At 50.0% G+C, this 20,517-nt stretch overlaps 1 protein-coding gene across 1 annotated transcript in view; it reads right to left on the reverse strand.

Annotated features, from left to right (window-relative positions):
- DNAH2 (dynein axonemal heavy chain 2) overlaps positions 1 to 20,517 on the reverse strand; it is a 159,937-nt gene that overhangs the window by 72,982 nt on the left and 66,438 nt on the right. Inside the window, exons 21-41 of the mRNA XM_006151894.1 lie at positions 19,210 to 19,410; positions 18,975 to 19,131; positions 17,414 to 17,588; positions 16,222 to 16,385; positions 14,746 to 14,907; positions 14,541 to 14,644; positions 13,636 to 13,792; positions 13,416 to 13,498; positions 13,121 to 13,301; positions 12,380 to 12,518; positions 10,084 to 10,301; positions 9,220 to 9,321; positions 8,749 to 8,874; positions 8,101 to 8,211; positions 7,622 to 7,810; positions 7,086 to 7,189; positions 6,800 to 6,989; positions 6,165 to 6,345; positions 5,337 to 5,464; positions 4,566 to 4,718; positions 4,168 to 4,293 (exon numbers count right to left, since the gene is read on the reverse strand). Of these exons, the coding sequence (XP_006151956.1) occupies positions 4,168 to 4,293; positions 4,566 to 4,718; positions 5,337 to 5,464; positions 6,165 to 6,345; positions 6,800 to 6,989; positions 7,086 to 7,189; positions 7,622 to 7,810; positions 8,101 to 8,211; positions 8,749 to 8,874; positions 9,220 to 9,321; positions 10,084 to 10,301; positions 12,380 to 12,518; positions 13,121 to 13,301; positions 13,416 to 13,498; positions 13,636 to 13,792; positions 14,541 to 14,644; positions 14,746 to 14,907; positions 16,222 to 16,385; positions 17,414 to 17,588; positions 18,975 to 19,131; positions 19,210 to 19,410 (3,151 nt within the window). The remainder of the gene's footprint in view (positions 1 to 4,167; positions 4,294 to 4,565; positions 4,719 to 5,336; positions 5,465 to 6,164; positions 6,346 to 6,799; positions 6,990 to 7,085; positions 7,190 to 7,621; positions 7,811 to 8,100; positions 8,212 to 8,748; positions 8,875 to 9,219; positions 9,322 to 10,083; positions 10,302 to 12,379; positions 12,519 to 13,120; positions 13,302 to 13,415; positions 13,499 to 13,635; positions 13,793 to 14,540; positions 14,645 to 14,745; positions 14,908 to 16,221; positions 16,386 to 17,413; positions 17,589 to 18,974; positions 19,132 to 19,209; positions 19,411 to 20,517) is intronic.

A 20,517-nucleotide genomic window follows, 5' to 3' on the forward strand; every position in this document is an offset into this window, starting at 1 on the left:
TGAGAGAGACAGAGAAAGAGAGAGGATGAGTGAGAATCCACCCCCTGGGGGGGATGGCCTCACCGCAACTCCTTCTCCATGGTCCTCTTACGATTTGGGGCATGTACACACACATATGCCCAGTGTGAGTTTCAAGCTGCCAGGTCTAGGACTTGAACCATGACTGGCCATGTGGGACCCAAGCACCTTAACAACCATGCCACCTGCTGGCCCCTCAAATCTGTATCTTTATGGATTTTTTTGTTCTGGTTACTTTATCAATTCCTAAGAATACCAAGTTTTCTTTTTTCTTTAAAGAATTACTTATTTAATTTTATTTATTATTATTATTGTAATTTGCTATAGGGTACGCACACTCACCAAAGAGAGAGAGAGAGATTGAAAAAGCAAGCCACCAGGTCCAGAACTCAAACCACGGTCAGCCACGTGGGAGTCCAGCACCTTAATGTCTACACCACCTGCTGACCCCCTGAGGGCTTTTTAATAAAGCTTTTTGCCTTTTGTTTTAATTTTTTATATCAGGTGTGTGTGCTTACCAGTGATAGATGGGGTGGGAAGGATAGTAAGAAAATACTCCCCAGGGAGGGTGGCCATACCACGGTCCCTTCTCCCTCTTCTCAGGATTTTGGATACGCACTCACATGTGCCTGCTGTGTTTTTCAGGTCACCTGGTCTGAGATTCGAACTGGGGAGTTGGCCCTGTGGGATCCAGCAGCCCTAACCTCCACGCAATCTGAGGGTTTTTTATGCTTGTTTGTTTGTTTGCAACTTTTCTTCTTCTCTCTCCATGATCCATTTTCTTCAGTTTGCCTCCCTCCTCCTTCCCTGTTAGAGGCTCTCCCCCGGCATCTGGTAGCCTTGGCTTTCCGCTCATGTGAAAGAGTAGAAGGCAAAAGGCCGAATGGAACCGCTGAGTGTGGGGGCTGGCTTGTACTGTGAGTGACCCTGATTTACCCCAGGTTATTTATCTGGGACTTTCACTGGGAAATCTCCATTGTCTTGGTCATTCTTCTTGGGCCAGAGAGATTAGCCATTTTCCTGTCTGGCTGCCGCCTTTCTGGGAGCGGTAGGTGAAAGGCCAAAGGTCTCAGCAGTCAATGCACAAACATTCACGTCATCCCCAGCTGTGCTGCCCTCATCTGTACCTGGCGTTCTCCAGGCCAGACACCTACTGTCTTCCCCGCTAGTCGTCCGCCCAAGCAGAGGAGGCGCAGTCCCCTGCAGTCACAGAGAAGGGGATCTGCAGAGCTAACTGCTAATCACACAGCTAGCCTCTGAGCCTCCTCGTTGTACTTATCTACTCCCCCGCCTACCCGTCACTCACAGACGTAGCTCAGTCTGCAAATTCTTGACCTTTTGAAAACTGCCTACTGAGACCAGCAGATGGCATAACACTGGACTCCCACAGAGCCGACCATGGTTTGAATCCTGAACCTGGCAGCTTAAAACACCGGGTGTGTGTGCGTGCATGCCCAAAATTCCATGAGGAGAATGGAGGAGATGGGATTGTGGCATGGTCACCCCTCTGGGGGTGATTTCTTGCTTTCTGTCTCTCTGGCAAGCGCACGTGCTCTATAGGAAAAAAATCTCTCTTAAAAAAAAAAAAAGAAAAAGAAAGAAAGAAAGAAAGAAAACTGTCTGCCAATTTCTCCCATTTCAGCCTTCTCAAGCTTGCTAAGTAAGCCATAGCTTATTAATTTGTTTCCTATGTCTACAATTTAGTTCTCGCAGAATCTTCTCACAGTCTCCTTATGCCTTTGGGTATGTATGCCTTATATTGGGTTGCTGGAAAAGGCACGACGTGTAAATGCATCATGACTTTTCCAACAACCCAATAAATGAATTTTTTTTTTGAGAGAGAGATTTTCACTGTAGGGCACATGCGCTCGCCAGACAGACAGAGAGAGACATAGAGACAGAAAGCGAGAAATCACCCCCCAGGGGGGATGGTCACGCCACAATCCCTTCTCCTCCATTCTCCTCTCGGGATCTTGGGCTTGCACACACATGCGCCTGGCGTGAGTTTTAAGCCACTGGGTCCGGGACACGAACCGCGGTCAGCTACGTGGGAGTCCAGCGACATAGCCATTACGCTAACTGCTGGTTCCCTGAATTTCTTTAGTGTAGTTGTAGTGCATTTTTAAAATTTTAATTTATTATTACTATTATTATTTTTAAATTTGGTATAGGGCACATGTGTGAGAAAGAGAAAGTGAGAAAGCAAGCCGCCAGGTCCGAGACTTGAACCAGGGTCAGTCATGTGGGAGTCTAGCACCTTAACGACCATATCACCTGCTTGCCCGATGTAGTGTATTTTCATCCACTATCTTTACCAGGAAGTCCTCTGTTTCTCTATTGAGGTTATTTTTTTTCTCAATTGTTGTATTTTTCATTTCTAGAAATTCTATTAGCTCTTTCACAAATCTATTTTTGTCTGGCTCAAGCTCCCTTTTTAAAATTTCTTTAAACATGATTGTTTTTAAATTCTGCACCTATTCATTTCAGTTCTGGTCTTCATGGGGCTGATTCTGCTGTCTATCTTCTGGCTTCCATTCATGGGATTTTGTTTCATCGTGTGTTTGGTGACTGTCGATCATGAGTTACTCACTTTCTTGGGCTTTTATCTGTGGGAATTCTTTGAGACATAAGTTAACCTTTAATTCCTCCAGAAATAATTTGCTTTTGCTTCTGCCAGTCATCTGGGGGCACTAACAACCCTGAACTACTTAAAATTAAAATCTAAGCCTGAGAGTTTCAGTTACAGAGTAGAATACATTGTAAATGGAAACCGTGTGGAGGCTGGTTTGCGGTTAGGAAATCTCTAGGGAGATTCTACCCTTTCCTTCTATCATCCGTCGTCAAGACTAGCAAGTTCTGTAAGTGCCTCTCTAAGTGGCAGTTTTTCCATTTTCCCGTTTACCGAAGGTGTCCCTTATGAACTGATGTTCATGCAGCCCTGGGGTCCCCGTTATACCTCCAGTCTTGGGCTGCTTTATCTCCTTTCCCTGGTGCCTGCAGTTGGACAGAAGTGTTCAGATAGAAAGTCAGTTCTGGCACTCACTTTCCTCTTGGGGTTCCTGTTTTTATCAATACACTCCCCAACTCCCAGAATTCTTTCTTTCTTGCCAGCTTAGCAATACATTTAAAGGGATGAATTGTTACCTAGCAGTTCGGTGGTCTAATTGAAAGGATCCTTCAGGGTATGTAGACGACCACACTGCCAGAGAGGACAGTTGTTATACTTCCTAAGATATCTCCTTCCTCCTACTCCACAGCTCTCACATATCAAACAATTCCTAGCGGTCTTTCTTCAAAAGCCCATGAGTGGTACAGTGGTAAAACACAATGCTCAGCAAAGCAATCCCATATGGGGAGGTTCCTGGTTCAAGTCTGGAGACCTCCCTGAGTATGCTGGGCACACGTCTGCTCATGGTCCGGGACTGGCTAGAGGCAGAGGGTGGAGCTTAGTGCCAGGACCCTGTTGGGGTTGCTGTCTCTCTCTTCTCCCTCTCCCTGTCTCTGTCTCTCACTCATGAGAAGAATAAATTAGTACTTTTTTTAAAAGAGATTTTTGCCATAGGGTGCATGTGCTTGCCAGAGAGACACAGAGAGACAGAGAGACAGAAAATGAGAAATCACCCTCCAGGGAGATGGCCACGCTGTAGTCCCTTCTCCTCCATTCTCCTCTCAGGATCTTCTGTACACATGCACATGCATTTGGCATGAGTTTCAGGGCGCTGGGTCCAGGACTCGAACCACAGTGGACTATGTGGGAGTCCAGTGCCTTAACCACTGTGCCACCTGCTGGCCCCAATCAGTAAGCATTTATTAAAAGTCCCTGAATGAGGAAAGAAGTAGAGGCAGAGGGCTGACGGGTATAAGGAGAGCGGAAAGGCCAGTGGATTTTAAAGACTTCAGTGAAGGCAGAGAATTGTAGCATTGACGTTCTGAGGCTGGTTAGTCAGGATGAGGTTAGGGAGCTGTGAGCTAAGAGCACGACGTTCAAATAGGTTTATATCACGTTACAGGTAAAGGAGGCTGAAAGAGAAGGCAACGTCTCACTCAAAGTCACAGCCAGTGGATGGCAGAACAAGGCCTGGAAGCCACGTTCCCTGTCCCCGGATGCATATCCACAGCGAGGCCAGGGAGAGTATTAGGAACAAGTACCTTGCCGTAGTCGATGACAGGCAGCTCAATGTTGGGAAATAAATCTTGCATGATGGCATTGAACAGTGGCACATCGACTGAAGTGAGCTTGGCAATATTCATATCTCTCATGGACAGCAGTAGAACCTGGGTGGGGAAAGGCAGAGACTCGGGTTTGAGGAGCCAGGGCCTAGGTACTCATGAGGCTCTTCTTCTCTGAAAGGCTTGGGGCAGCAGCTGAGAACATGGATACAGCGGCGTCTGTCTCTAGCAATAGAGCTGGGAGAACTCGGGCCACACGGGACAAGACATGAGGACGGGACCCAATTTGAGAAGGAAGGATCTGAAAAACTTTGATGAGGGGCACACAGGACTAGAGACAATGCAGCTAAGGTCCAAGGGCTGTGGCCTCAATCTACCTCTTCATCTGCCAGGTCCGGCTGGAGGCGGCGCTTCTTGCCAGCGTAACGCAGGAGGGAGGTGAGGGCACGCAGGCCGAAGTCATAGTGGTCCTGTCTGGAGAGCTGCTGCACGGCCAGCGAGTACAGTGTGTACACTTTCTTGGCCAGAACCTGAGGAGCCAAACAGAGGGGGAAGCAACCTCTCTCTCCATAAATCCTTCCGCTTCATCTGGGCCCCTTAAGGATACAAGGAGGGTCAACAGGTGGTGTGATGGTTAAGGTGCTAGATCCCACGGGGCCAGCTTTGTGGTTTGAGACGGGGACCCAGCAGTTTGAGAATCACACCAGGTGCACGTGCGTGCATGCCCAAAATGCCAGGAGGAGACTGGAGGAGAAAGAACCGTGGCATGGCCATCCCCGCAGCAGGGATGATTCTCATTTTCTTTCTCTCTCTCTGACTCTCTCTGGTGAGTACGCATTCCCTATAGCAAAGATAAAAACAAAACAAAACAAAACAAAACAAAAAACCACCCACAAGGAGCTAGGTCCCAGACCTGAAACAGCTAGGAGGTGCTTTACAGACAATCCTCATAATAAGATCGTGTCATTCATGCCATCATCAATTAGCGACGCTGTAGAGGGGAGACCTCCCTTCTGCCTCACATCCTACTGACATAGTCAGTTCCTTACAGGACAAGCCAATTGTAAGGCCTTCAGAGGGTTCCTCTGTTCAAGGAATAACTATAGAAGGAAAATAAAATAATTGGGCAAAAGGGATTATCAGAATACCTTGCAGTTGCCAAAGCCCTCCCCAAAGAGAATGATTTCTGCGATAAGGACAGAGTCAGGCACCACCATGGCAATTGGACGGAACATGGATTTTAGATTATCGGGAAGCTCTGTACGGCCAGCGTAGCCTAGAAAACAACGCCGTTCATTTAGAATTCACGTATTTCCCAGTGCTGACCCATTTTCCAATCAGTCCCACTTCCCCCCTCTTTTCTCCTTCCCTACTTCCTCTCCAGCTCCAACTCCAACTCCGCAGTCACTTCCTTTCCCATCTCCGCCTCGGCCCTGCCCTTTCCACTGGGGTCTTCTTTCCTGTCTCTGGTCCTTTCCTTACTTTCTGCTCGACCCTTTTCAAACTCAGATCATGGCAGTGTCGTTTCCCAGCTCTCCGAGTTCTATGTAGACCTCACATCCATCCTGACAGGAATTGCAGCTGCCTCTTTGGTTCTCTCAGTACCTAAACCCCTTCCCACGCCTCTTCTCTCCTAGACTCTCCCCCGAGAGACGCTCCTAGAGAACAGCGAGTTCTCAGGCCTGTGCTTTAGCAAGATTCTTCCACTCTGCACAGGGGCTGGCAGATCCACCAGAACTCCGGGAGCCGGCCCAAAAAGAGAAGGTAACTGAGGACCGTAAAAGACTAGGGCCACATATGCACACATAGTTGGTCACTGGTCCCTTCAGGGTGAAGAGTAAGATGTCTCCCCTTCTTCCAGAAAGTTCATCCTTCTGTCACCCTCTACTTTGGCGTGGAGTGTGGAAAGGGAGGATGCAGTAATGTCCCCTAGGCCCCCGTTCTCTCCCAGGGCCTGTCTATTCCCAGTCACCTACCAGGATTCATGGTAATGAAGATCCCACAGGACCACACCAGATTTATTTCAAAGCCCTCAAAATAGAACCGGGAGAGGTTGGCAGCCAAGGCAGAAAGGATGGACAGGATCTGCTGGGCCACCACTGACAGCACCTCGATGTTGATGCGGTTGAACTCGTCAAAGCAGCCCCAGGCTCCGGTCTGCAGATGGGAGGCAGGGTGAATAGGGGGCACCCCAAGGCACTAGGAAGCATGCCCTTCCTGAAAATGTTTTAGTAGGCAAAGGGGCCTTCAAAATAGGGGGGGAGGAGACACGCACTAGAACAGCACTGTTGTAGCTTCTGGCCAGAATGTCCCGTCAGACAACCTGGGGTAAAGCTAGAGAAGCTGGAGGTTGCACGGAGACCCGTGCACTGAGTGTCTACCGCAGATGGCTTATGCGCATTCTTCTGTTTAATCCTTGCATCATCTGTTATTGAGCAGATGAGCAGCGTGAAGCTCAGGGAGGCGAAGTGACTTCCCTAGTTATAAGAATGACCTGAGGCGATGCAGCGCTATAAACTACAAAGTACCGAACCAGATTGGGGTTTCACCTGAGTTTCCAAGACTAAGAGGTATGTAGGGGGCCTCTGGGACAGCACAGCAGGAGACTGACCTGGGCCAGCCCTGAGTACATTCGGCCCATGGACTTATAGTCCAGGCCCTCAGAGCAGTTGACCACGATGACATAGATCCCAAGGGCCTTGCCCAGGTCCTTGACTGTCTCCGTCTTTCCTGTCCCTGCTGGACCTTTGGGCGAGCCCCCTCGATGCAGGTGCAATGCCGTAGTCAGTGTCATATAACACCTGAGGATTGAGGGCAGGACTGAAATCAGACTCCTGGAAGCCTCTTGGCTCCCACGCCCCCTTCCCCAACCATCTGGTTCATGTCACACAGCAGACCTGTCTGTCAGGGGGGTGATGACAAGCCGGCCGGAGTTACCCAGGTACTCATAATTGTACTGGAATTGAGTGTTGGTCTGGCGGACCACACAGTCATCAAGATCCTGGGGGAAACAGGGAAGAATAGGAGAGGCGGACTTGGAGGAAGAATCAGAGCTGAGGGGTGTGAGGGCAGGGATCAGGGACAGCAGGGAGGTTGCAGTTAGAACACAGGGGCTCCACCCTAGAGTTGGCAGGAGAGGATGGTTTATGGCCGAGATGGGAAAATGGGTTTCACTTGCATGTCCACCCCAACCCATTGCAGCGCTGCCTGGAGTCTCTCTGTGTCCCCAAGTGGCACCCATAGTGAGCACTGACTAGAACAATGATCTGCCACTCCTGATTCAGGAGGTAAGACAGGGTTAAGAACCAGATTAGAGCACTGTGTTAGGACTAAGGGCTGGGTTGGATGTCACTGTATTTAGGGATCAGGAACTTCATGAAAGCATTAGGATCGGGTTTCAGGTAGAAGAGTAGGGAGTCAGCCCATCTGGCACCTTCTCCCAGTAGAACCGAAGCTGGCTGAGCCAGTCAAAGGAGTTGACATCCATGAGGCCACTCTTATAAAGCTTCTCCAACACATCCCGGGCGTGGATTTCTATTGTCACCAGAGCCACGATTTTAAGCCTCATGATCTTGGTTAAGTTCCCCCTGATGGCTTCTGAATACTTATTCAGTATTGACACCTGCGGAATGAGGCCAGGAGGGACAGAGCCTAGGGCAACAGCAATGCAGCCCGTGCCCGATCACGTGCCAGATCACGTGCCCAATCACAGCCGTCCCTGCCCAGCGCTAGTCTCGGGCCCAGCAAATCAGCAATCCGCACCCCTCCAAACTTTCCTCACTGGGTTTCCAATCACAAAGCGCCCTCCCTCTAGCCCTCCCCCACCAGCCCATCTCTAATTCTGGCTGGAACTAATCACCTCCCTCCCTCCAGTTCCACTCCGGCCTCTCCTAGACCCGTAGAGCTGCCAACCTGCTTCTTCTTCATGACCTTGAGGATTTTCTTGTCTCCCCGCTCCTTAGCTGTCACCAGGCACTTGGTGACATCGGCTGTCCACTGGATCTGACTGGCAGTGATCACCACCTGGGCCTGTGCAGAAGCTGTATTCCCAGGCCCTGTCCTCGGCCACCACAGTAACCCGGCGTCTTCCAGGATGCCCCTCACCTGCTCTGAAGTGTGGAGTGTGTGCCTACGGTAGGAACTAAGGGTTCAGCATGTAGGGGCAGAGTACAGCCCAGAATGGGGAACTAAGACCCTGTGTTTTGTGAGATTGAGTTTTGTTTTGTGCATTTGGTCAGAGGGCATGAGTGCTTGTGAGAGTGTCAGAAAGAGAAGAAAGGAAAGTGACTACCACCCCCCCCCCCAGGGACAGTCACGCCACAATCTCTCCTCCTCCACTTCTCTCTCCTTTGGGGATTTGGGGTATGCATGCACATGTGCCCCAGATGTTTCTCAAGCCTCCAGATCCAAGATTTAAACCACACAGTTGGCCATATGGGTTCCAGCCACCTTAACCACCACACCACAGACTAGCCCAAGACTCAAGATTCTGTCTCTCCATTCGCGGCTCCTTTAAGTTCCAGCTTTCTGGTTCCCCCACTTCTATCCGTCTCAGCTCACCTGGCCGGCCCACTCCTTCACCCACTTGTCTCTCTTGTTGAGGAACTTCTTGAGGGCTATGCGGCAGTTCCGGAGAAGGTCCCGTAGGGTCACCCTCATGGTCCGTTCCACCTCGCCAAGCCAAGACTGGGGGGAGGTGAAAGAACAGGATGGCTCGGCCTCAGGGTCAGAGACAAGGTTCCCCTTCAAAGGGAAAGTACTCAGGAAATAGGGCTCCAGCGCTTGGACCCTCACAGGAACTGGGCCACAGTGGCCTGAGCCCCCGAGAGCAATGGAGGCTAGGTGGCAGACCCTCTGACTTTCAGAAGGAAACTGAGGTTCAAGGCAGAGAGGTCTAGTTGTCAGGAACGGCAGGTGGAAGGGGAAGAGCAACCAACAGCCCTTCGTGGAAATGTCCTCTCCTCACAGAGCCAAGGGAACTTTCTAAAGGGAAGAAGAATCAGCCTGGCTCAGGCCCTCACCACAACTCACCTCCACAGGCCCTTCAAGAAGTACCGAGTGGAGGAAATCAATATACTCGCCGTCACCCGAGAACATCCCCACAGCTTCCCATTTGCTGCTGGGCCCCCCAACCTGTAGGAAAGAGACACTGTTAATGGCCTGCTATTCTTAGAATACCTAGAAGTTATTGGGCTAAAAAAAAAAAAAAAAGGTTTATTTCTTTCATGAGAGAATGAGAGAAAGACACACACCCCCAGAACACTCTCACCACAATTCCTCCAGCCCCCCCCCAGCCAAGCAGGCTCATGGGCACAAGTCTAGGGTGAATAAGCCGACCAGGGACCCGAGCCTGTGATCTTCCATATGGATCCACGTTACCACTATACCACCAAGTTGGCCCTAGTATTGGGCCTTTTTTTTTTTTTTTCTTTTTTTGGAGAAGTTTTTGCTATAGGGCACGTGCGCTTGCCAGACAGAGAGAGACAGAGAGACAGAAAGTAAGAAATCACCACCCCCCCCCAGGGGGATGGCCACGCCACAATCCCTTCTCCTCCATTCTCCTCTCCGGATCTTGGGCATGCATGCACACACGCCCGGCATGAGTTTTAAGTCACCAGGTCCGGGACTCGAACCGCGGTTGACTATGTGGGAGTCCAGCAACATAGCCATTACGCTAACTGCTAGTCCCTAGTATTGGGCCTTTTGAGGGGATTTTCTGCTCCTGTGCCCTCCTCTCAGCCATACCAATTCTAAAAAAGGCTTAGCCCTTGAGGATCGAATCATTACTCAATATCACCCTCTTGTTGGGAGACATGGTTTCCCACAAAGCCTTGAATACCCTGATAGTGTCCTCCTCCACATGCCCTCCATCCCATCATGACCACCTCTATTGACCTTCTGGATCCTCAGCAATTTGATGTTGTCGAAGCATTTCTTGAGGTGTGGTTGCACGGCCTCTGGGTTGCGCGACTGGCCCAGTATCTCCAGCAGGTCATCATTGGACAGGAAGTAGAAGCGGGGGAAAATATGGCGCTTGGTCTCTAAATACATATCCAGGGACTTCTGAATATCCTCCAGGATGGTGTTCATTTCTATCAAAGTGTCCAGAAGACCTGGGGGGGAAGAGTAATGAATGACATTTGATGGCCTTTTTACCATCGCCCTGAGGAGAACCAGGATCCCAACTTTGGGAGCTCCTGAGTGTGAGGGTACAAATTGGCATAAGGTCTTTGGAAGAAAAGAAGCATCCCCGATCTCTACCATGTTTATTTCATTCTCTCCACTCATCCTTTACTGAGTGGTGATTACATGACACCTCCTCTGTGATTCGTTAACATAACTGCATCTCACATCAGTCTAAGAACAACAGTCCTATTCCTAGTCTAGTCCTAGCCAGGTGGCTTGAAAAACATACCAGGCACGTGTGCATGTGTGCCCCAAATCTGGACAAGACAGAAATGGAGAAAAAGTGATTACACCCCGTTAGGGGGTACGTTCTCCCTCTCTCTCTCTCTCTGGCAAAGGTACACATACTCTGACGATTATAAAAGAAGTTTAGGTGTGTACACTCAAGGCACTTGGGGAAATGAAGAATGGGTAGATGGCCCCGAGGCAGTATAAAGCCCTTTGCCAGAAGGCTTCTCCTCAGTAGGCCTCACCGTGTGTCCATCCCCTGCCCTATCCCCAGGCCTACCAGAGGACCTGCACTAAAGACTAGCTCATCTAATGAACTAATGAGAGTCAGAGTCATAACAACAGAAGTGCTCAGTCACCAAGGCCTTAGTCTGTGCCGTTTGATGTGACAAGTGCTGTGTCTGTGCTGTCCCTTCTCACTCGCCTTCTCTCTCCGATCGTGCTCACCGCGTGAATCAGCTCACAAGAGCCCGTCCCAGCCAGGGCTTACGAGGCCGGCGCTATCACTCCAGCACTAAGTCCACAGTGATGCTGCACTGTATCACCTCTTTACTAGCCCTACAAAACCCCTTCGAAATAGCTATTATTTAATTTAATTAATTAATTTATTTTAAGATAGGGCATATGAGTTCATGGAGGGGGACGAGGGAGAGAAAAAGTGAGAAATCATTCTACAGAGGGGATGGCCACAGTGCAGTCCCTCCCCCTCCATTCTCCTCTCAGGATTTTGAGCATTCATGCACATGTGCCTGGTGTGTTTTTCAAGCTGCTGGGTCCAGGACTTGAACTGCACAGTCAGCCATGTGGGATCCAGCTGCCTTAACCACCATACCACTGGCTGGTCATGACTCTTCTTTTTTTTTTAACATTCATTTTTTAAATTTCTTCCATGGGAGAGAAAGAGAGAGAAACAGCAACCCCGACAGGGTCTTCATGCTGCAACCTACCCCCACCTTAGCCAGCCCAGATCGCATCATGGGCACACATACCCAGTGTCAACAGGGAGGCCTTCAGATTGAAACTCGGGACCGTCCTGTGTGGGTCAGACATTGAAGACTGTTGCATTACCAATAGCTAGTCATGAGTTATTATTTAATGCTTAGAAGATGGGATCGTTAGGCTGGCCCCATAGCACAGTGGTTAAGGAAGCTGGATTCCACATGGCCAACCGTTCAAATCCTGGCCCCTGTAGCTTGAAAAACATGCCAGGAGCATGTGTGTGTGTGTCCCAAATCCTGACTACAAGGAGAAATGTTGAAAAGAGGAATGTGGCATGACCAGACCCCACTGAGGGATCCTCTCTCTGCCTCTCTCTCTTTTTCTCTCAAATGCACATGCCTCTGGCAATAAAAGCAAAGAAAGCAGGGCCAGCCCATGGCCTGGTGGTTATGCAAGCTGGACCCTAAAGGACAACTGCTCAGTTTAAGTCCCAGACCCAGCAGCTTGGAAAAGCACGCTCAAAATCCAGAAAGGAGGAAGAAATGGAAAAATGACTGTGACATAAACATGCCCCACGGGAGTGCTCTCTCTCCCTGTCTCTCTCCCTCCTGCTAGCCCTCCCTCACTCCCTCTCCGGTGACTGATGTACCCTTTGGCAAATTAAAAAAAAAAAAAAAAGATAGGAGAAAATCAAAAAGAAGAGGCAATGGTGCTGGGAGGAGCTGTGCTACGATAGTACGGCAGCCAGTCTGTCACAGATGAAGCACGTGGCCGTGAGTTCACCTCCACGTTAGCTCTACCCGGGAGGCTGCCAGGGCAAGGGGTCCGGAGCACTGACCGGGGTGGTGGGTGCTCCGGAGAGCGTTGCTGTCCTTGTTCATCCGATCCATGATGGCTTTCCAGTTGCTGTTGACCTGGTCAAACAAGGCTGACTCATTGGGCAGCTGCTTGCGGATGTCCTCTCCCAGGAAGATGTTCTGAAGGACAAGAATCAGGAGACGTGGTTTCTCACACACTCGCCACCCTCTGCTCCCTGTTCCCAGACCAAGGCTGACAACTGAGTAGAAAATGCAGAGCACTGGGGGACAGCAGGTGGCATGATGGTCAAGGCCCTGGACACTCCCTGCACGGCTGACCATGGTCCGAGTCCTGGACCTGGTGACTTGCTTTCTCACTTTCCCTCACTTTCTCTCTGTCTTTCTCTGGTCAAATTAAAATAAATGCATGAACAAACAAAATTAAAATTAGTAATTCTTTTTTAAAAAAAAGAAAAGAAAATACAGAACACTGGAAGCCAAAGGCCAAGATGCTCATGTTCTAGAAAGGAAGTTGGAGTTGGGAGGCCAGGTACTTAGGTCCAAGAAGAAAAATGGAGTAAGAACAAGGGAAGACGAACAATGGGTCATCAGATGAGAATCTAAGATGAGCAGTAATAACTGAGGCACAGATGGCTGGGTCCTAAGCAAATCGTGGCTTTAAAGACGGGAAAACAAGGCCAATAACAGCACAGACAGCAAGGACCAGACCAAGTAAAGGAGAAGCAGCAGAAAGTAGGAAGGGCTCGGGCGTGCGTCCCGACCTCCAGGTACATCCACTGACGCTGCACGGTGAGCACCATCTCGATGACCTCCAAGATGAGGGAGAGGCAGCGTTCCCAGTGGTCCACTTCCTTCTCAAAGGCCTTGACAAAACGAGACGCTTTCATGGTAGACAGAGCCACCTGGTTATCTTCCAGTGCTTGGAATACTTCTTCTGTACCTCTGGGACACAAAGAGTCAAAGTCACAGTCCATCCTCATCTGCCCAACCGTGGTCCCAGGTCCGCAGCCCGCGTCACACAGCCCTCTGTTCTCCTAGAACCCCAAGCCCCTCCACCTGAGCCGGTGATGGCCCTTATCCTTGTAGGGCACTATGTCCAGCTGAGTCACATCCCAGGTCTTGGCAATGTTTTGTAACGCCTGTGGAGAGGAATGGGGAACAGAACAATCAAGTGTCTAGTCCCCAGGGCGAACAGGAGCTTGGCAGGGCCATCAGCTGGAAGCCTGTGCTCCGAGAGGCTCAGGAAGTGGGGTCAGGGGAGAGGACTGGGCCATACCAGTTCTATAGCCAGCTCTTTTGTTGCTGAGGCAGAGATCTCCCCAATTTTCTCCACGTGCTGATCCATCCCAAGCTGCACAATCTGTTCCAGGGTGAAGCTTTCAGATTCCTGATCAAACTCCCGTTGGATCTCATCCCTGACCTGGTCCCAGTGCCTGCAGCCGAGACAGGAGGTCTGCTCAGGAGGCCAGACGCCAGGGCCTCCTGGGAAGTGTAGCATTGCTCTCTAGGCTTTCTCTCACTGAGACACTGTGATTCTGTGCATTTTCTAATTCACAAGTCAACCCCTTTTACTAACTAGGCTCAAAGACGCAATCTCACACACTGGGCTGAAACAAAGGGCAAGGTGATCCCTCTAGGAGCAGGTTCCCTGGAGGGCGTGAAGGCACCTACCACGTGTGCAGCGCAAATTACTGTGCCGGGCTAAGTGATTTACATGACACATCTCATTTAATTCTCACAACCATTTGTAAGCTAGGAACTGCGGGAGCCAGAGGATGGCATAATGATGATGCTGCTGGACTCCCACATGGGTGACTGCAGTTCGAGTCCCGGATCCAGCAGCTTGAAACTCACACCCAGTACATGTATGTGCATGCCCAAAATCCCAAAAGGAGAATGGAGAAAAGATTGTGGTGTGGCCATCCCCCTCAGAGGGGTGATTTCTCGTTTTCTATCTCTCTGTCTCTCTCTGCCTCTCCAGTGAGCATACGTGCCCTATAGCAAAATCTCTCAAAAAAAAAAAAAAAAAAAGAAAGAAAGAAAGAGAGAGAGAGAGACATGCATGTGGACGGAGGAGAAGGGAGAGCTGCAAACACCACGGAGGACAGAATTGAACAAAGCGAGCGATGGCACAAGCCAGAGGGAAACAGAGCAGTCACTTGTGCGGGAGAGCAGCCTCACCTCTCTCTCAGGGCAGGGTTTCGCAGGTCTGAGATGAGAGGCATGGTCCTCTTGAACTGCTCTATTTTTGAGCGAGTGGTTTCAATGATTTCCCAGTTTCGGTCCTGAGCAAAATTGGGAAGCATCAGAAGACCCAGTGACCATCCCCTGCTGGCCCTGTTCTCAATCAGCTTGTCTGCTGCCACCTCCTCCAGCCTCCACCTACCTTGTACTCTTTGGCCAGTCTTGTGAGGCGACGAAACAGCCCGTGGGCCATAGTCTCCATGGCCTCCGTCTGCAGCGTCAGGAACCGGCCGGTCTTCCACTGGTTCCAGTTCTCCTCCCAGTCCCGCGTGATCTCCCAGACTTGCTGGAGAGCGTCCAGCTCCTACGCAGCCAGAGCAGCAGGGCATCAGGGACGGCGGCCCCTGCCCTCCCGCACCGACAGCCCACAGGCCCTTCGCTCCCGTCATCTGCAAAGCTTTCCCTCCAGAGCTGCCTCCTCTGCACACTTTTCCTCTAGTGGCTTGTCGTAAGAGCTCCTCGAGTAACAAGCAGGAGAAGATCCTCAACATCATTAGTCATTAGGGAAATGCAAATCAGAGCCTCGGTGAGATACCACTTCACACCCACTAGGATGGCTAGAAGCAGTGAGAAAAGGAAAATAAGTGTTGGCAAGGATATGAAGAAACAGGAACCCACGTACACTGCTAGTGGGAACGTAAGATGGTGCAGCTGCTGCGGAAAATAGCTTGGCAGTCCCCCAGAACGTTAAACATAGACTTCCCGTATGATCCAGAAATTCTACTGTTAGATTTACATCCACAGGAATTGGGAACTGGGGCTGGCCCTGTGACCTGGTGGTTAAGAGAACTGGGTCCCATATGGCCAACTGCCCGGTTCAAATCCCAGCCCTAGTGGCTCGAAAAACACACCAAGTACCTGTGCATGTGTGCCTCAAACCCCTACAGGATGGAGAAAGGGAGGAGAAGGGATTGCAGTGTGCCACACTCCATTCGAGGGTGCGCGCTCTCTCTCTCTCTCTCTGTTTCTTTCTGGCAAGCACACACACACCCTCTGGCAAAAAGAAAAAGAAAAAGAATTGGGAACTAATGTTCAAGCCAAAACACACAGACACGTGTTCACGGCAGCACTGCTCACTATCACAAAAAGAGTGGAAACAACCCAAATGTCCATCAGCTGGAGAATGGATAAGCAAAATATGGCGAATCCGTACAAGGGACGGAACCATTGCTACAACGTGGGTGAAGCTTGAAGACATGCCAGGAGAGAGAAGGCAGGTACAAAAGGTCTCATGTACAGTGCAGTTGCTACAGAGTGTCCATAACGGGCAAATAGAAAATAGATTAGTGACTGACAGGGGCAGGGGTGGGGGCAGCGAGGGGTGGGGAGTGACTGCGAACGGGTATGGAGTTTCATTCTGGGATGATAAGAATGCCTTGGAACCGGATAGAGATGGCGGTAGCACAACACTGTGAATATACTAAATGCCACTGAATTGCTCACTTTAAGTGGTTGATTTTGTTATGTGAATTTTATCTCAGTTGCAGAAAAGGAATGAAAAAATCCAAGCTCCCCTTGAGCGCCCTCCCTGGTCCCAGTGCTTTTCCTGGCACTTAGGACCCATTCTGCGTCCCCGCCCCTTGTCCCTGGCTAGGAGGGGTCCGGCTCAGCACATCACCTTCTCCAGGTTCTGAAGGTCCTTGGAGGCCGGCTGCTCGATCTTGAAGATGCCCAGGTTGGAGCGGAGGAGGTTTTCTTCCTCCCGCATGGCCAGCAGTGTGGCCCGCACCTGTGCGATCTGGTCCAGGGCAACCGCATACCCCACGTTGCTGGTGAAGGGGCCTGTGGGAAGTTCAGGATGCAGCTCAGCTTCCCACCCAAGGCCACGGCAAACTGAAGGGGACAGCCATGGCTCTCCTCTCAGAGAGCAAACCTCACTTCTCTCCTCACATGACAGGAGGAAAGGAGCATAAGTGGAACCACATCGGAAGGACGATGGTTAACCTTAGTAAAAATTGCTAACTGTGGCTTAAGAATCAGAAGCGGCTAGGACATGGGAAGTCAGTATGAGAAAACTGGAATCTTTGCGAGCTGGCCTAGTGCCTTCCAGCCAGAAATCAACAACAACAGGTGTGCTTGTCGCCTTTTTTCCCAGCAAAAGCCCCAAACGCCACGGCCCTTTCCCTTCCCCAGAACAGTCTTTGTCCCCCATCCACCTTTTGTTCTTGCCTTCCCAGGACTGAAGCTTTGAAGACTGACAACAAAGGCTAAAGGAGGAAAGAGGTACAGGCCAGCCAGTGACACAGTGGCTAAGGTGGCTGGATCCCACACAGCTGGGTGCGCTGAGTCCCAATCCCAGGTGGCTTGAGGAACATGCTGGGTGCATGTACATGCATGCTCAAAAATCCCAAGAAGGGAATAGAGAAGGATTGTGGTGTGGCCATTCCCCCAGGGGGTGATTTTTCACTCTTTCTCTCTCTCTCTCCCTCTCTAGAGAGCACATGCATCCTATAAAAAAAAAACTTAAAAAAAAAAAAAAAAAGAAAAGAATAAGGGAAGAGATGGGAAGGACCAGCAGATGGTGTAGTGGCTAAAGTGCTAGACTCCCACACAACCGACCGCATTTTGAGTCCCAGACCTGGCAGCTTGAAAATCATACTGCTGTGTGCGTGCATGCCCAAAACTCCAGGAGGAGAATAGAGAAGAGATTGCAGTGTGGCCATTCCCCTGGGAGGTGATTTCTCACTTTCCCTTTCACTGCCTCTTTCTGTCTCTCTCTGGTCAAGTGCACATGCCCTGTGACAAAAATAATTAATAAAATAAAATCTTAAAAGATAAAAAAAAAAGAGAAGAGATGGAGAAAGGAGTACCTTTCACTTCAAAATCCTCCAGCAGATTGTGTGCTTTCTTCTTGAAATCATCGGCTGAGTGAATAAGGCCTGTCTTGAATTTCTCCTTATGTCTCTTCAGCATCTGTTCACTGTCCAACAGCGTTTGCTGGAAGATGACCCACTCCCCATTGAGACTTTCCAGCATCTCCAGCACCTGGGGACAACAAAGAGGGAGGGTCGACCCATGAGCAGGAGGTCTGTGCTTCTCCCCGGTGCTCTTATGGACTCTTTTCTGACCCTCCAGACTGGAGCCCACAGGCAAGTGTCGCATGTGCCACCAGTGAGGCCCAAAGAAACCAAGCAGTGAGTTGCTGCATGTAAAAGGAACCCACAGGTGACTGGAAATACCATTTACTTTAACTTTGGCTCTTAGAAGCATTTAAATATTTTTTATGTGTACTCATTTTAAACTTCTTAAAAAAAGTTTATTTATGTATGTTTCCATGAGAGAAAGAGAGAGAGAGAGAGAGAAGCACTCCCAATAGGATTTTGATGCCATGACCCACCCTGAAGCTCAGCCAGCCCAGGATCAGGGGTTCACATATGCCCAGTGCACTCGGGGATGTCTCCAGGCATGAACCTGGAACTTCCCCACGTAGGTCAGCCTCACAGAGAGGCACATTATTGAGAGTCTTTTTAATTTACCAGTGGATGTGTATGCTTGCCAAAGAGAGAGAGAAAGAGAGAGAGAAAGTATCCCGCATGGGGGATGGTCATGTTTCAATCCCTTCTCCATCTCTCCCTCCTTTTGGGATTTTGGGCACACAAGAACATGGGCCCAACATGCGTTTCTTTTTTAAAAAATATATTATTATTACTATTATTATTATTATTTAATTTGACCAGAGAGAGAGAGATGGAAAGCAAGAAAGCAATTCGCCATGTCTAGAACTTGAATCATGGTAGGCCCATGTGGGAGTCCAGCACCCTAACCACTATACCACTGGCCAGTCCCCCAAGTATGCCTTTTCTTTCTTTCTTTCTTCCTTTCTTTCTTTCTTTCTTTCTTTCTTTCTTTCTTTCTTTCTTTCTTTCTTTTTTTTGTTTCAGAGAGATTTTTTATATAGGGCAGATGCACTCACCAGAGAGACAGAGAGATAGAAGGTGAGAAATCACCCTCAAGGGGATGGCATGCCACAATTCCTTCTCTTCCATTCTCCTCTCAGGATCTTGTGCACACATGCACAGGTACCCAGCGAGAGTTTTAAGCCACCGGGTCTGGGACCCGAACTACAGTTGATTACATGGGAGTCCAGTGAAATAACCATTACGCCATCGGCTGGTCTCTCCCCTCACGCTTTTCAAACTGCTGGGTCCAAAACTCAAACCACAGTCAGCCATGTGGGATCCAGTTCACTTAACTACCAGGCCCAAGAGGAATATTTTACCACCGTGCCACCATCAGCCCCCATTCTGAACTTGAGTCTTCCCTTCCCACAAAACTACTCTTTGCTCTTCCCCCTGACAACACAAGGGTCACCCACAGTCTGCTGCCGGCCTGGGCCCGACTCAGGGTGGACCAAACACCGCTGGAACTCACACTGTCCTGAACCGGCACCTCGTACTTCTCAAGAATGGCGAACTGCTCGTGTATGGGAGGGATCTGGGTCTCTAGGTTGGGCAGGTCATGCTGCAGGGTCTCCATGAGCTGCAAGCTGACCCCCAGTTCCTCCAGGGTCTGCGGAGGGTGGCTGATTCTGAAGGCAAGCAAAGAGGGTACGGGTAAGTGGGAGGCACAGGGCCTGCCCCTGCCCTGGGCCCACCCGAGCCCGTACTTCTCTGCGTTCTCCCTCAGGTAGGTGTGCAGCTCCAGGAGCCGCCCGGCGGCCATCTCCTTGAGCAGAGTCGTGAACTTGTTCTGCCACTCGTTGCAGTGCTGCACCAGCGAGAACTTGAGGTGCGAACAGTCCAGCAGCACGAACTGGATGTTGAGGACCGTCTCCTCCTTCTGCACATTGTTGGCGACCTCTGTGTAGCTGTAAGGACCCCAGATCCCTGCTAAGATGGATTTTTTTTTCCTTTGCAAATATGCACCCACCCCAACACCAGCTCAACTTCTCATTTCCTTCCATCCAAACCTATACAGCAATTCTAGAACATTCTTCTATCACCAGGTGCCTTCCACTTCCATCCAGTCCAGACATAAGACTATGACTGTGGCATTTTTGCCGGTCACTGGCTACAAGATAGCAAGCTGCCTAGTCTGGCGTTCAAGGCTTTAGAGTCTCATAGATCTGGGCTGAGTTTACACCCTGCGGCCTCCTAGCTCTGAGACCTCAGGCAGGTTTTAGTCTTTTTTTTTTTTTAAACTGTTCTGAGCCTCGGGTTCCTCACATGTAATAGCAATGATAGCAGAACCTACCTTACAAGGACGTTGAGAGAAGTCAGTTGGCTGCTGTGTATAAACCCCTTTGCACGCTTCCTTTTCTGTTCTAGACCACCCACTACGTGGTGAACAAGCTCCAATGTTCCCATCCTTATGCCTTTTTTAAAAGCTTATTATTTCTTTCATGAGTCACAGAGACAGAAAGAGACACAGAGTCGGCACCCCACGCAGGGTCCCGATGCTGCGCTCCACTCCGAGGCTTCGCCCATCTCCAGACTTGAACCTGGAACTTCCTGTGTGGACCGGCCTCACAGAGTGTTGCATTTGACTGCCGTGCCGCCACCTGGCTCTCCTTCCCATTTATGTGCCTTTTTTTTTTTTTAAATTTTGCTAGTGGGCACATGTACTTAATGGACAGACACACAGGAAGGAAGGAAGTGAGAAAGCACACACCACCACCACCCCCCGTCCATGGAGGATGGCCACACCCCAATCCTGTCTCCTCCATTTCTCTTGTTGGGATTTGCGCAAACACACACACATCTCTGGCGTGTTTTTCAAGCTATCGAGTCTGAGGCTCAAACCACAAAGTTGGCGATGTCAGATCCAGCTGCCGTGCCGCCAGCAGGCCCCTACGCACCTTTGTTTACACTAGCTCCTTCACATGGAATACCCTCACAACACCCATCTCTGCCTGTACCAATCTGCCCACCCTATCTATAAAACCCAGCCCAAAGTTACTTCCTCCCTGAGGCTG

The sequence above is a fragment of the Tupaia chinensis genome, unplaced genomic scaffold (assembly GCF_000334495.1).
Source record: "Tupaia chinensis unplaced genomic scaffold, TupChi_1.0 Scaffold000330_1, whole genome shotgun sequence".
Taxonomy (NCBI): domain Eukaryota; kingdom Metazoa; phylum Chordata; class Mammalia; order Scandentia; family Tupaiidae; genus Tupaia; species Tupaia belangeri.